The 14,431-nt window shown below is 42.3% G+C and overlaps 1 protein-coding gene across 1 annotated transcript in view; it reads left to right on the plus strand.

The window, feature by feature from the left end:
• Nucleotides 1–14,431, plus strand: part of PIP5K1B (phosphatidylinositol-4-phosphate 5-kinase type 1 beta) — a gene marked incomplete at both ends in the record, with an annotated part of 190,551 nt that overhangs the window by 52,023 nt on the left and 124,097 nt on the right. The window contains one exon of the mRNA XM_079706716.1: nt 6,443–6,560. Within this exon, the coding sequence (XP_079562842.1) occupies nt 6,443–6,560 (118 nt within the window). The remainder of the gene's footprint in view (nt 1–6,442; nt 6,561–14,431) is intronic.

Consider the following 14,431-nt stretch of genomic DNA (forward strand, 5'->3'; position numbering starts at 1 on the left):
GAAATTTTCTTTGTCTCAGCATCACCATCTGTACATTAGGACAAAGGACCCTTCACTTATCCTGCCTCATGGGAGGTGTGGTCATGTTTGCTGTGATGGTTAAATTTATGTGTCAACTTGACTGGCTAAGAGATGCCCAGATAGCTGATAAGACATTATTTCTGGGTGTGTCTGTGAGGATGTTTCTAGAAGAAATTAGCATTTGAATCAATAGACTGAGTAAAGAACATCACCTCACCAATTTGGGTGGGCATCATCCAATTCGTTGAGGGCCTGAATAGAACAAAGAGGTGGGAAAAGGGCTAATTCACTCCCTGCTTGAGCTGGGACATCCATCTTCTCTTGCCCTGGGACGTCAGCATTCCTGGTTCTTGGGCCTTCAGACTTGGATCAGGCCTTATACCATTGGCTTTCCTGGTTCTCAGACATTCGGGTTTGGACTGGAATTACACCACCAGCTCTCCTGGGCCCCCAGCTTGCATATGGCAGATCACGGGACTTTTCAGCCTCCATAATCGCATGAGCCGATCCCTCATGAAAAATCTGTCACCTAGGAGGTTGCTGACCCACTTGTTTTGCCAGGAGGCCACAAACCCACTAACTGTCGGTTACAGTTTGAAATCAAGGAAGCTCACCATATATAAAATGCTGCCTCTAAAACCTCAAAGCTCTGGGCCTCAGCTCCAAAACTGGACCCCTTAAGGGTTCTGGAGATGCTTAATCAGTTTCACCCCATTGCTTAGCACCAAATCTCTCCACCCAGTGCTGCCAAAAATAACGCTTGGCTATCAGGCTCTAAAATCACATACACAAAGCTGGGTGTTCACGGTACATACAGATGAGAACCCCAGCATGGCTAATCAGACTCAGCCTACCTGAGGCCCTCCTGGGGAAGTAATTGGGGTATTTGGGCAGGTTGTACCTGAAGCCTCTAACTGGATCCTGAAAAGGAAGACTAACCAAGGAACATTAAATTGAAGTTAAGGCAAAGCTGACTGCTTGTGACTTTTCCACTGCCCTGATGTGGATCTAATCTCCCCTCTTGTTTGTTCCTGACTAGCTTCGGTCAGTACTTTCCCTCCCTGGACTTTGATTTCCTTATCTGCTAAAGGGGAAATTCCAGATGGTGGCTAATGCTTCCTCAAGCTTCAGCGTTGTATAATCCGAAACATTTATTGCCATTAAGAAATAACGTACTTTTGGACTTAAGACGAACACTAACTTTAAATGAAATTTAGTTAAATTAAAAATTGAACACTCCTCCGAAGAGTGAATATTAGAATGCTAGAGCTGATCCATAATCAAACTTTGCTTCTTGGTGAAATAAGGGAGAAAAGGACAAGATAGAGAAAAGTACAGTTTTTTAGTCGAAGTTTCTTCCTCCTTTGGTGGAGTTAACAAACCCTTTCTTTAATAAATTGATAAGACAGTACTGTGTGTTGGCTTACTTGTTTGGGTTCTTACTTGGCCAGAGAAAGTTGGAAATCCCATGTCGGCCTCCAGATTTTTATTGGTGAAATTTTACCAGCTCTTGGGATCCAAACATGTCAAACCCCTGGTGAAAACCTCACAGCTGAAATTTCCAAAGGCTCCATTTTAGGCCAAGACAGGAAAGTGGAGTTTTTTTCCCCAATCACTACATAAATGGATTGAAGAAACATAAGTCTTAAATTGTGAAGAAGTCTGCTCTTCAGCAGAGTCCGTTTTTGCTGAGGAAGTCTAGGTGCTGGACAGTCTCCTGATGGCTACCACCCAGGCTCCGGCAAGGAAAGCCTGCAGGAGTCTTTGGTGGACCTCTTCCACTGGCCAGCAGACTAATGCTGATTGCGGTTGTGTTACTGCCTTGGCTTAGCCTTTCGTGCATGTGCAGAGCAGCCTCTGTGCTGGGCAGCAGTGGACCAGCACCCACACTGGTCCCCAGTAGGTCTGCCCGTGCTCAGCCTCAGAAAATCAGGTTAGTGTCTGCTGGCTGGTCCTCACTGCACCCGCTGTTTGGTGTTGCTCTTGTGCCCTCTACCTCCTGACAAACTCTAGCTGGAGCCCACAGCCCGTTAATTTGCATTTCCTTCAGTAGAACTTCATTCAGGCCGAGTTGGTATTTGTTACTCACTGGAGCAGCTTAATAAGCAGAAGCAAACCCAGTGTGCAGAGCTTTGTTTTGGGGTTATGGCTTTTACCCCTAACTTAAAAAGAATTTTTTTAATGTTGTAAATGGTCATACGTAGAAGGGTCAATCCTCATGATACTTTTAGAAGAAATACTGTGAAAAGTGTCCCTTTCATTCCTGTGCCTTTATTACCTGTCTAACTCTAGTGATCACTGTTACTTGGGGTCTGTTTATCCTTCAAGGATTTTTTGTGCAGATACATGCCAAAGATATATTTTTTTGCTTTTGTATGCAAATGGTGGCATGCCATACACAGTATTCTGCATCAAGCTTCTTTCACTTAATCTGTCTCAGATCTCACCACGTCAGTACATAAACTTCCTCGTTCTTTTTTAATAGCTGCATGGTATTCCAGTGTGTGGCTGAACCATAATTACGTTGACTGGTTCCCTTCTGAGAGACATCTAAGTTGCTTCCAATCCTTTGTCCTTACAAACAGTGCTATAATGAATAACCAGGTACAAACATGTCATTTTGTACAAACAGTAGTTTATCTGTACTGTAAATTATAGCCATGCATTTGCCGAATCAAGAGTTATGTACATTTGTCATTTTGACAGGAGTTGTGAAAATGTCCTCCAAAGGAATAGTATCAATTTACTTTCCCACTAATAGTGTCTCAGGGTACCAGTCTCCCTTGAGCTCTATCAAAGTTTAAAATTTTTACCCATCTGAGAGAGAAAATGATATCTCGCTGACCGTTCATTTGCATTTATTCTATTATAAATTAGGTTGAACATCTTTTTATATGCATAAGTCATTTATACTTCCATTTCTGTGAAGTGCCTGATTATACCCTTGGCTATGTTTTTTACATATATAACTTTTCAGTCTTTTTCTTTGCTGTATTTTCGAGCTCTTTGTATTGGGAGGTTAGCACTTTGTGATACGAGTTGCAAACATTTTTTCATTTTGTCACTTTCATTTTTCCTTTTTTTTTTTTTTTTAAGCCAGTTAGTCACTTCATTCTTCACGTGACGTGTCCAACCCTGGGCTGTCTCCCATCACCACACAGCCTTAATCATCCAGACGCACTGAGGGCTCCCCACTTGCCAGGTGCATGGCCTTTCACGTTTCCATCCACTTTGCCATGTTATTTCTAGAGGCTCAGTACCAGGCCTCAGAGAGCACAGCTTGTAAATGGCAGAGGTGGAACTGGAACGCAGGTCTCCCTGGACCACAGGGAGTTAGGAGCATGTTAACTCCCATACAGGGTATCCAGTATGATTTAACAGAATGCAAAGTCTTAATGTTTGTCAAAGGAAAGCAGAATTCATAAGCTAAAATCTACTAAGAGAAAAAAAATGGTGATGTTTTATTATCCACTATTAGGGAATGTTCCTCTCCATTCAGGCAAATGGAGAGGTTCAAGATTGTGTAACCTCAGCAGTTAATTATTAATATATTGTTAATTATGCTGTGAAGAAATTGCCACTTTCTATAATGCCTGTGTTAAGTATTATCCCTGCCCCCTTTTCATCATCTCCATTTATACAAATACAATTTATTGATGACCCCATACAGGCAAGCCTGCCTCACAGTTGACCCATACCATTCTCTGTATCTTAATGTGGCCCAAAGCTAGCTAGGTTCGGTGGGGTTTTTTTCTCATTTTTAGTGATGCGGTGGCTTTTAATACGAGCTGTGTCAGGGTGGATACCTAAAGAAACGAATGTTCCCTTTCTCTAACCAGAGATGTTCTCTGTGTGTGTGTGTGTGTGTGCATGCGCGCATGTGTCTACTGTCTCATTGCCAAGGAAACCTAGCACTATCCTTTTTACACCATTGCTGAATAAACCACAGTACTTAGGGCGATGTGAATCCAAGGAAAACTATTGTAATTAATACTTGCTTCAGGGAAAGGTGAACAACTCAAGAAGCTCAGAGTAACCAAAAATGAAAATGCTAATAAAAAATACTGTATCCTCAGGGGCTTCCCTGGTGGCGCAGTGGTTGAGAATCTTCCTGCTAATGCAGGGGACACGGGTTCGAGCCCTGGTCTGGGAAGATCCCACATGCTGCGGAGCACCTAGGCCCGTGAGCCACAACTACTGAGCCTGCGCGTCTGGAGCCTGTGCTCCACAACAAGAGAGGCCGCGATAGTGAGAGGCCCGTGCACCGTGATAGAGTGGCCCCCACTTGCCACAACTAGAGAAAGCCCTCGCACAGAAACGAAGACGCAACACAGCAAAAATAAGTAAATTAATTAATAAACTCCAACCCCCAACATCTCCTTAAAAAAAAAAAAGAAATACTGTATCCTCTCTAATAAAATCTTGGCCCCCCGACTGCATGGAAATAAACCCTTTAAAGAATAATTCCATGTAAGTGGAATGGGTATTTTATTTTACTCTTGAATGTTGAAGGTGATCTGCTGTAATGGAATGAATTGCTTTGCATGAGATTGAAAGGAGAAAACAGAGTGGAACAAATTAAAAAATTGGCAACACTCTTAACCCACTGAAAATAGCCTGCTTCAGAACCCAAGGCCTTGTGATTATTTTTACTTGCTTGCAACAGTGAAGAAGGATGTCAGAGGTCATTTTGAACCTCTGCTTTTACCTCCTATGTCTACATAGCGCATGTTTTCAAGTTATATTCATATAAGTTCCAAAATCATTCCTTTTGGCAATCCCATAAGAGCTGTAACGGAGTGCATGTCTCTTCATAAATCCCAAAATATGGAATGAGGAAATGTTTGAATACCATACCTGGGTGTCATACAAGCATTATGAATATTCAGCTGTACTTACTTAGGGCAACAATAGCCATTTAAGTGAGCAGGTGATATGGGGGCTGTTCCATACATGAGCTCTTCTCCCAGGCAGCCTTCGTTCCTGTGTCACTCCCCTCCTGTGTGTGCCTTGCTGCTGCCTGAGTGCAGTCCTGGCCTTTCCAGATAAGATTTATTATAAGAGGATGGCCCCTAACAACACTAGCCAACTACTTCCTCTGGAACTCACCAAAAGGAACAGTCATCTGTAACCATGCAGGGGAAAACCTGGCCGCACTGGATACATTGAACAGATCAAGGATGATCTTTGACTATGGTGATTTTGACTTTATACGTTGACTTTTGAACCTAAGCTTCACCTAAGAATCAACTTTACTGAATTAGCATTATCTTGAAAACTCATTTTTTCACTCAAAAAATACTTATAGTCTACCATGTGTTAGGTGCTGATACAAAATTCTGACTGACCTCAGCAAACTTAAATTATAATAGATTCCAAGTGCTTGTTGTATGCTAAAAGCCTTTTTATTTGCACAGTTGATTTGTTTAACATCCATGAGAATCAGCCTTCAGTGTCCCACCTAGAATATGGTAAAAAGAGATCCTGAATCTCTACATAAAAGTATATTATTCTACTACATTGTTCTAATTTCTTACAATGAAGGATTAGGTGACTTTTCTGATGTCATGTGAAATATATGTAGTCAAAGAATAAAATGAATGATAAACATCATAAACATCAAAATTCAGGGTAGTGGATGCCTCTGAGGAGAAGGAAGGGTATATGATCAGTAAAAAGTACAGAAGACAATTCAACTATATGAATAACATTCTTAAGCAGCATTTTAGGTTCATGAGTATTCACTGATTTCTTTATACCTTTTATATATCATAACTTTTGCACAAAAATTTTCAAAGGTGAACCCAGAAGAGGGAAAAAAAGATAATGATATATATGGGAATGGAAATAAGGTTTTAAAATCCCTAAAATATCTAAGGTCTTTTCCCTGTAACTACGGATGTAAGAAAGAGTTCAGATTCAGGACCCATCTATTTCCACTGTGATGGTTCTCTCTGTTGGTGAGATATTTTCTAAATTATTTTACTTATTCCTAGTTTAAAATGTTTATCCAACATTCAAAATTCATGGCCAAAAAAATGCATTTTTGACATTGCTCCAAACACTAAGCCCTGGATCTTATACCTAAAGCATTACAACAGTGGTTTCATTGGGGAAAATGGAGAGATTTTCCCAGGAAGGAGGCAGAGGGGGATGATGAATTTTCAGGTTAAAGACACACTGTGATTGAAAAGGGATGCCTGCGTGGAGTGGCCCTTGCTGCGTTAGCATCTGTTTTTACCTGATGTCCACTGGCCTTTGTGACATGAGCTTAGAGAGACCCAGTATCAAGCGATGTTTTCCTAGAAGGGAAATTGGCACAGGACTAATAGAGCTAGAATTTGAAGTCAAAATTGTCTTTGCTGATGTTCCTTCTCTCTCTCTCTTTCTTTTTTTTTTCTTTTTAACATTTTAACTGCAGTGAAGGGAGCAATCTGACCCCAGCACATCACTACCCAGACTTCAGATTTAAGACATATGCTCCACTAGCATTCCGATATTTCAGAGAACTTTTTGGTATCAAGCCTGATGATTACTTGGTAAGAACCTATCATTTTCCTTCCTTCTCCAGAAATGTGTGACGTCAACATTTTTCTCATAGCAACAGTGACAAGTGGCTTGTGTCTCTTATTTTACAAAGCTCTGGAGCATAGTAAAAGTTTCAAGTTTCATAAGGATTATAAATTTAGCTTCAGGAAATGTAGTTTGACTCTGCAGCTTTTACCTGATAGCTACAAAATGTGCTATGGTAATTGATATTTAAATAAGCAGGGTATCGGTTGCTACTTCAAATAATTATTCTAACAGATATATTATAATTAGTTATAAAGACTCCTGTGAATTTTGCTGATTGGATTCTGTATGAAAGCCTTCCTATCTTAATTGACTTATTTATACCATTCGTCTCAAACCTGCCTTGGCCCACAGCCATTTTCACCTTGACTTACAATTTGAATATGATTTTAAAGCAGCTGGATAGTTTTGTTCTCAACAGCTCTTCATGCCAGCTCTTTCTAGAGGTGTTTTTGTTTGGTACCAGAACATGTATTATCCTTAGGCCTGTCTCTTCTCCCTGTCTGCCTCCTTGCACACAGTGGGTACAAACACAGCCGCCTTATTGTGAGAATGTCTGATGTGACCTCAGAGTTTTACCTTATTCCTGTTCAAGAAGCCAGGAGCGTTCTTTCTGTTTCAAGAGAAAAAATGGTTTATCTCATAATTTGATCACTGTTAACACCCTGGGGCTCTTGAAAATTGGTTTTCAAGAAGCTTTAGGAAGGATACCATCAAATAGTTATTGTTCATCCCATTCTGAACGATCTTAATAAGACTTGAGCCAGATCCTAGAATAATCCTTTGCAGAGGAAGTACAGCAACATGTGTTACTTGTTAACAGAGAGTATTTAAACTGTATCTTGTAATTTGGGTAAGGTATAAATGATTAAATTCAGAGCTGATTCTGTTCTGGGCTGATGAAAACCCACGAATTTAGCTGGGCCCTAAGAAAATAACATGACTTCTGCCTGATGAATGAGAGAATACTGGTTCCTCAAGGCACATTCATAAGTCTTCACAGAGCCTGAGAACTGAGTAGAAAGTCCTTGGGTACCCTGCTGCCCTTAAATGTGCACTCATACAACTCAACATCAAAAATGAATAAATAAACAACCCAATTAAAAAACGGGCAGAGGATCTGAATAGACATTTTTCCAAAAAAGACATACGGATGGCCAACAGGCACATGAAAAGATGCTCAGTATCACTAATCATCAGAGAGATGCAAATCAAAACCACCATGAGCTATCACCTCACACCTGTCAGAATGGCTATGTTGACCTCTGCCTCACCACACCCCTTTGATGGAGAGACTAGGTGTCTCTACCCAGCATTACCAACCCTGCCCTCGCAACCACTCAAGTACAACACAAACACACACATTTGCAGGATTGGGGGGTGGGGTGTACCTTAGAGAAGATCCTTTAGTTTCTGGCCATTCTGTAATTACTGAGGGTCACTGTCATTCACGAAACATGTTTGGAGAACCCAGTGGGGTCTTGATATTGTGTTATTGAAAACAAGATTGATAGCTCATCTTCTGCCATATGTTACCACTTAATGGATTCTCTTCTGACTTACCTTGAGCTTCTGCCAGCCAAGGAGATGCCACTAGACTTGCATTTCCTAACACAGATTCAATCAGTGTGATGAGATGGCTGCCTACCTTGAGTAGGTCTTCCTTTAGTGTTCCTATGGCCACTGACCTGCAGGCTGGGAAGCCCATTCTTTTACTCAGTCTTTCTCACAAGATTTCTCTCCTTGGGGAAGGCCTTTTTCTGAGCAACAACTCACACAGCTTATACAGTTTCTAATGAGCCTTTAAGCTGGAAAAGTTACCTTCATAATGAGGTCAGAGTATTTACAAAGGAGCAGGGGAGACCAAGCTGATGGCCACTCAAAGCAAAAGTCCTCCTTTGTGTACCTGGCAAGAGGTGGTTAATTGATCACTGGGTACTTTGAATGCCAACTGTAACTAATATACTTTGCTAATAATTATGGAGAGATTCAAAAAATTATAAGTCATGACACTCAGAGAACTTAGAATCCAATTGGAATGATGATTTATGTGGGAAAACAACTAATTCTACCAGGCAGTAAATAAAAAGACGGAAGCAAAACAATAAATACTCCAGGATTTCAAAGGAGGGAGAGGTCTCTCTCTGTTGGATTGATGATTAGGGGGGCTTCTTATGGGCATGGCGTAGTTTAACTGTGACTTAAAAATTGCAAGGGAGTAGGTGGGAAAAAGGGAAAGATGTTGGGACAGGGTATAAGGGTGGGGAGCAGTGTTAGTACTGTCAGCCAGAGATGCAAGTGCATTAAATATTTAGAAGGACTTTGAGTGGTCCAGTATAGCAGGAGGGGAAGGTTTTGATCAGGAAGATTAAAAAGACAGGGCTAGTTAATTCAAATAACCAGTTGTATGTTTTGTGATTTTTTTTGTTTTTGTTTTTTTAATTATAGGAAATTGGTGAAATGTCAAGACTGACTAGATATTTGATTATGTTGAAGTTTTTGGGGTTTTTTGGTGGGATGATGGTATTGCGGTTGTGGTTTGTTTTTTTTTTTGCGGTACGCGGGCCTCTCCCTGTTGTGGCCTCTCCCGTTGCGGAGCACAGGCTCCGGACGCGCAGGCTCAGCGGCCATGGCTCACGGGCCCAGCCGCTCCATGGCATGTGGGATCCTCCCGGACCAGGGCACGAACCCGTGTCCCCTGCATCGGCAGGCAGACTCTCAACCACTGCGCCACCAGGGAAGCCCATGGTCGTGTTTTAAAAGAGGAATCCTTGTCTTTTAGAGACATGTACTGAAATATCTGTGGAAGAAATGATATGATGTCTGTGATTTGCTTCAAAAGAATCTGAGAGCAACAGCCAGGGCAATGGTTGAGGGTTTAAAGGAAATAAGGTGGGCCCTGAGTTGATAGCTGTTGAAGTCAGAAGATAGACACGTGTATCAATTCACACATAATGTTAATTAGTTCTCTTTACTTTTGTGTATGTTTGAAATTTTCCATAATGAAAAGTTAGGGGGGAAAAAAAGATGGGATGGGACAGATAAGTGTGCTTTTGTTTGATTGCATTTTTCACCTCCCTTATTAATTGTACACACAATTTAGTAACCGGACCCATCTCCGGGACCTGCAAGAAACAGAACAAGGGCAGTGGATCTGTAGCTAAACATGGCCGCCTGGTCCCCAATGGCTGGGGCCACCCACAGCCCAGGACCAAGGCAGCTCACCTTACTGGTCTTGGAGCTTCTGGAAGCTCACTCTAAACTACTACATCTGAGGAGCCCACCCAGTCATCTGGAGTGTGGTAGATGAGGAAGGGGTCTTTTGCCGACACAACATGCTTCAGAGAGTCAGGTGGAAACTCAAGAGACTTTTTTTTTTTAATAAATTTATTTATTTATTTTTGGCTGCATTGGGTCTTTGCTGCTGTGCATGGGCCCTCTCCAGTTGCAGCGAGCGGGGGCCACTCTTCGTTGTGGTGCGCGGGCTTCTCACAACAGTGGCCTCTCCACTGCAGAGCATGGGCTCCAGACTCCTAGGCTTCAGTAGTTATGGCTCGCGGGCCCCAGAGCGCAGGCTCAGTAGTTGTGGCACAGGGGCCCAGCTGCTCTGTGGCATGTGGGATCCCCCCGGACCAGGACTCGAACCCATGTCCCCTGCATTGGCAGGCAGATTTCCAACCACTGCGCCACCAGGGAAGCCCTCAGAGACTTTTTAACCCAACTCTTCATTGTAGATGAGGAATCTGGATCTGGTGAAGGGAGGTGCCCAAGGTTACCCACGTTGGGGAGTGGAGGCAGAGCCCAGGCCAGAACAGTGGTCTCACCTCCTTCCCTGGTGCTCTTGCCCTCCACCAGTTGGCCTCATGCTTCCCAACCACTAAGTCGCAGACCTCTTATTAGATGTGGTCTCAAGGTGACCACTCCCTAGCCATCAAACTATGAACTGTGGTTATCCATTCTGAAGAATACAGCCAAAGAGGTAAAAGACCCCTAACAAAGCACATTTTCAAAGAGTTAAGCCCAAAAATCACAGAAAAATGAAATAAAACGTCCCCTGAAAAACTGTGTGAAGAAAAAAAAAGGATACGGTGCAGATCACAAATGCATTCTGGCATCTATGAAACTGGGGTTATCTAAACCCAAGTTTGTGAAGATATACTGATCTAAATGGGAGAGGAAAGGAGAGGGTAACTTTATGTAGGGATTGGTAACCATTGGTAGATTTGATATTGGATCTCTGTGATATGTTTGTATTTCTACTTAGTCTTATGCTGTTGCATCTGGATTTCAGCCTGAATAACTCTGATTACATTCTCAGTACCATTAAAACTCACCATGTGCATGCTAATTACAAATTCATGTTGAAACGTGCATAATTTGGATATAAGACAGTGCGGTGAAGGTATGTCCACGTGCACCGCACAGCAATGCAAATGCTCCTTAGTCCTTATTTGTTCCTAAATAAATGCCTCCCAGGGGAAAGCCAAGGGACCCCAGAGCATTTTCTTCCCATTTCTGCTTGGGCAACAGGCCTTTGGTTCATTTCCTTCTTTACCAGGTGCCTGGGTATTCCCAAATCCAGGGTGATTCATATGATATTTTTCAGGCTCACCAACACCCATAAGAAAGAGAGCGGGGTGAATAGTTGACACCGTCGAGGGTAAGAAATGGCAGGAAAAATGATCTCCACCTCACTGTGCAAGTTTACAACGTTAATTTGCCTTGGCAGGGCCCAGCCGGGTTGTACTTTGCATTCTTTCCAGTGGGTGCTTAGGGAGGCCCTGCAGGAAATACAAGGCAGGGAAGGAACACATTGGAACAGCTTGCGCAGATGAGAGGGCTGGGAAGGTGCATCAACCCAGGCGTGCACACGGGCTTGTTGATCATGGCTAATTAAAATGTTCCTATAGCTCCTCTATATTTGCTCTGAAAAGGCAACATTTCAGAGAAGATTGCTTAGCAGAGAACATGGTAACCAAGTTGCAGGGTGGAAAACTATAGAATTAGAGGTGATAATGGTAAAAGTCCCAGGTATTCAGCATCATAATGCTAGTTTTTTGCAGACTGATGCTGTGCTAGGAGTGACCCCAAAATGGTTATTAAAATAGGCCAAAACAACTGATTTCCTCATTCATATTCATTTATAAATTACATAATGAAGGAGTTTTTGGCAATTAAGTAACCAATGAAATAGCCTCCAGATTGTGTTACTGCTTGTAGAAGAATTTGAGTCTTTAATTGGAAGCAGATGTTCACGTCTGAATCCGGTTTTCCCTAGACAGCTCTTCCTGGATCACCCCCTAATTTCTCTATTTGCAGCCCCTAATTTCTGCATCCTTTGCTGTTTTTGTACTTTCACAACATTTGCTCCTATCCATAAGAAGGTTCTGTGCCAGAAATTCAAACCCCATGGAACAAAAAATCAGAATCCTAAAGAGAGTCTGGGGTCTGCCTTCACTTTTTATGAGAATGGGATCCACACCTTTATTTTCCAGGGTCTCAAATTCATGATTATACAGAAGACCCAGCTTTTTTCTTTCTTTTTTTAAATTAATTTATTTTCTAGTTGAATTATAGTTAATTCACAATGTCATGTTAGTTTCAAGTATACAGCAAAGTGATTCAGTTATATGTGTGCGTGTGTGTGTGTGTGTTATAGGCATTGCAAGATATTGAGTAGAGTTCCCTGTGCTATACAGTAGGTTCTTCTTGTTTATCTGTTTTACGTATAGTAGTGTGTATATATTAATCCCAAACCCCTAACTTATCTTGTCACCCCTGGCCCATCTCTTTTCTTGCTTCACCAAGAATATCTTAGTGTACCTTTGGGTAGCCCTCTTGTCGTGGGACTTAGGCTGAAACCCTCAGTACATCCTAGGGCACTGCTGGCTCTCCAGCTGTGTGTATGATCATGTAATGAAAAATGACAACAGCAATGACTAAGTGGTCACTCTGCCAGGGGTTTCAAAAGCATTCGTTTTTAAAACTTTGAGCTGCTGTTAGGTAGATATTACCATCTTTATTTTAGAGATGAGGTTCCTAAGACTCCAAGATGCTAAGTTCCTCACTCAAGGTCACAGAACTGGCTACAGACAGAGTCATGATTTTAGAAACATCAGTCGATTCCAAGTCCCAGGCCTTTCCTTCCACGTGGACTCTGCACACAGCAGGGAAGGTGCCCTCTGCTTCTTCTTGGCTTTTATGGCATCCTGTGTGCAGTATGATGACTATTTTTGTTTTCCTCTCTTATCCTCAAGTGGTTCATAAGGGCTTAGGCTGCATTGCTGCTTAGCAATAGAGCTTCAGGAAGCAAGGCTAGAGGAAAAAGAAGGAGGTAGCAGATGGAAGTTGCCAGTGACGCTTAGGAAGGCAGCAAACACTTGCTTCATTCTTTTCCTGGTGAATTTTGTTTCCCTTACCCACAGTGCTGCCAAAGCAGGTTAATTTAAAAGGTAACATCTAGAAACTTCCTTTTAATCATTCTTCTCCCAGTTTCTCTGTTTCTTCTCCTCCCTCCTTCCTTTTGTTCCTCACTTCCTCTCAGATTTTTCTGTGATGAGGACTTAAATATTCACAAACCCAGATAAAATGCTTTGGAGGATGTTCAGTCCTGGTGTTTTCAGATGCCTCCATCCTCAAAGTACAGTTCCTTAAACCCCTGCTTTTGCCTCGCACCAGGGCTCGTCTGATCTCACACCATAGCTTCCTTACCTTTTTCTCTGCCCCTAATGTTTCTCTAGTCAATAATGGGGATTTATTAGCTAATAAACACTAAGCTCATTAACCCAAAATTGACCGTTCTGCTGGTTTGGGACACTTCTTGGTGAGACAGCCCTTCAGTTGTTGGTAAATTTCAGTCATTTATTTGACAAAAATTTATTGAGTTCCTTCTGTGTACAAGGCACAGGTCCTGAACTGTATCAGAGTATAAGATAGTCAGAGTTTCTGCCCTCATAGAGTTTTACAATCTCATGGGAACTTGGAATAACTAAATAGGCAATTAATGTATTTTGTGGTAACTTGTGTGATGAGAACATTCAGTGCCAGGAAGCAGTTGATCTGGACTCACAGAACCAGGGAGAGTTTTCCAGGGCAAGCGCTGTCCAGCAGACACTGAAGGCCAAAGTCACTGTAACAACCTCCTCACTTTGTCTTCCTTTTGTCCACCTACTGTGGGCTCTCAGCACAGCAGATGGAACGGTCCTCTGCTCCAGGTGCTGCAGTGGCTTTCAGCTCCCCTAGAGAAAGGGCCAAAGTCCATACCATGGCCTATGGCTCCCTATGTGTTGGGTCTGCCCAACCCTTCTGGCTTCTTCCCTTTCAGCTCTCCTCCCTGCTCCCTCTGCTTCAGCCATGGCCTCCTTGCTGTGCCTTGAACTCTTCAGGTCTCAAGACCTTAGCATTTGCCCTTCCCTCTGCCTGGAGTACCCTTTCCCCAAATATCCCCAGGCCTCTCCTCAAATGCCACCTTCCCAGTAATGCTTTTAGTGACCACCCAGTCCTCATCATTGCTGGTACTCCCTGCCCCCCTTTCCATGCTTCCTTTTTCTCAACAGCACTTGGCACATTCTGATGTATAAGTTATTTACTTGTTTGTTGACTGTTTCCTCCTCCTAGAATATAAGCTTCCTGAGTGCCTGGGACAGTACAGACAGATGCTCAGTAGATACTTTTTAAATGTTGAATGAACACGTGAATGATGCATTTCTGGCATACAACTAGAATCATATATGAAATTAACCAAATCATCCTGAGGGTTTTCATGAAGAATCAGCAAGCCGAGTATATGTTAAAACTGGTATGTGAAGCATATAAGGGCATACTCATTCTACCAAAA

Source organism: Hyperoodon ampullatus (genome assembly GCF_949752795.1).
Source record: "Hyperoodon ampullatus genome assembly, chromosome: 6".
Classification (NCBI taxonomy): Eukaryota; Metazoa; Chordata; class Mammalia; order Artiodactyla; family Ziphiidae; genus Hyperoodon; species Hyperoodon ampullatus.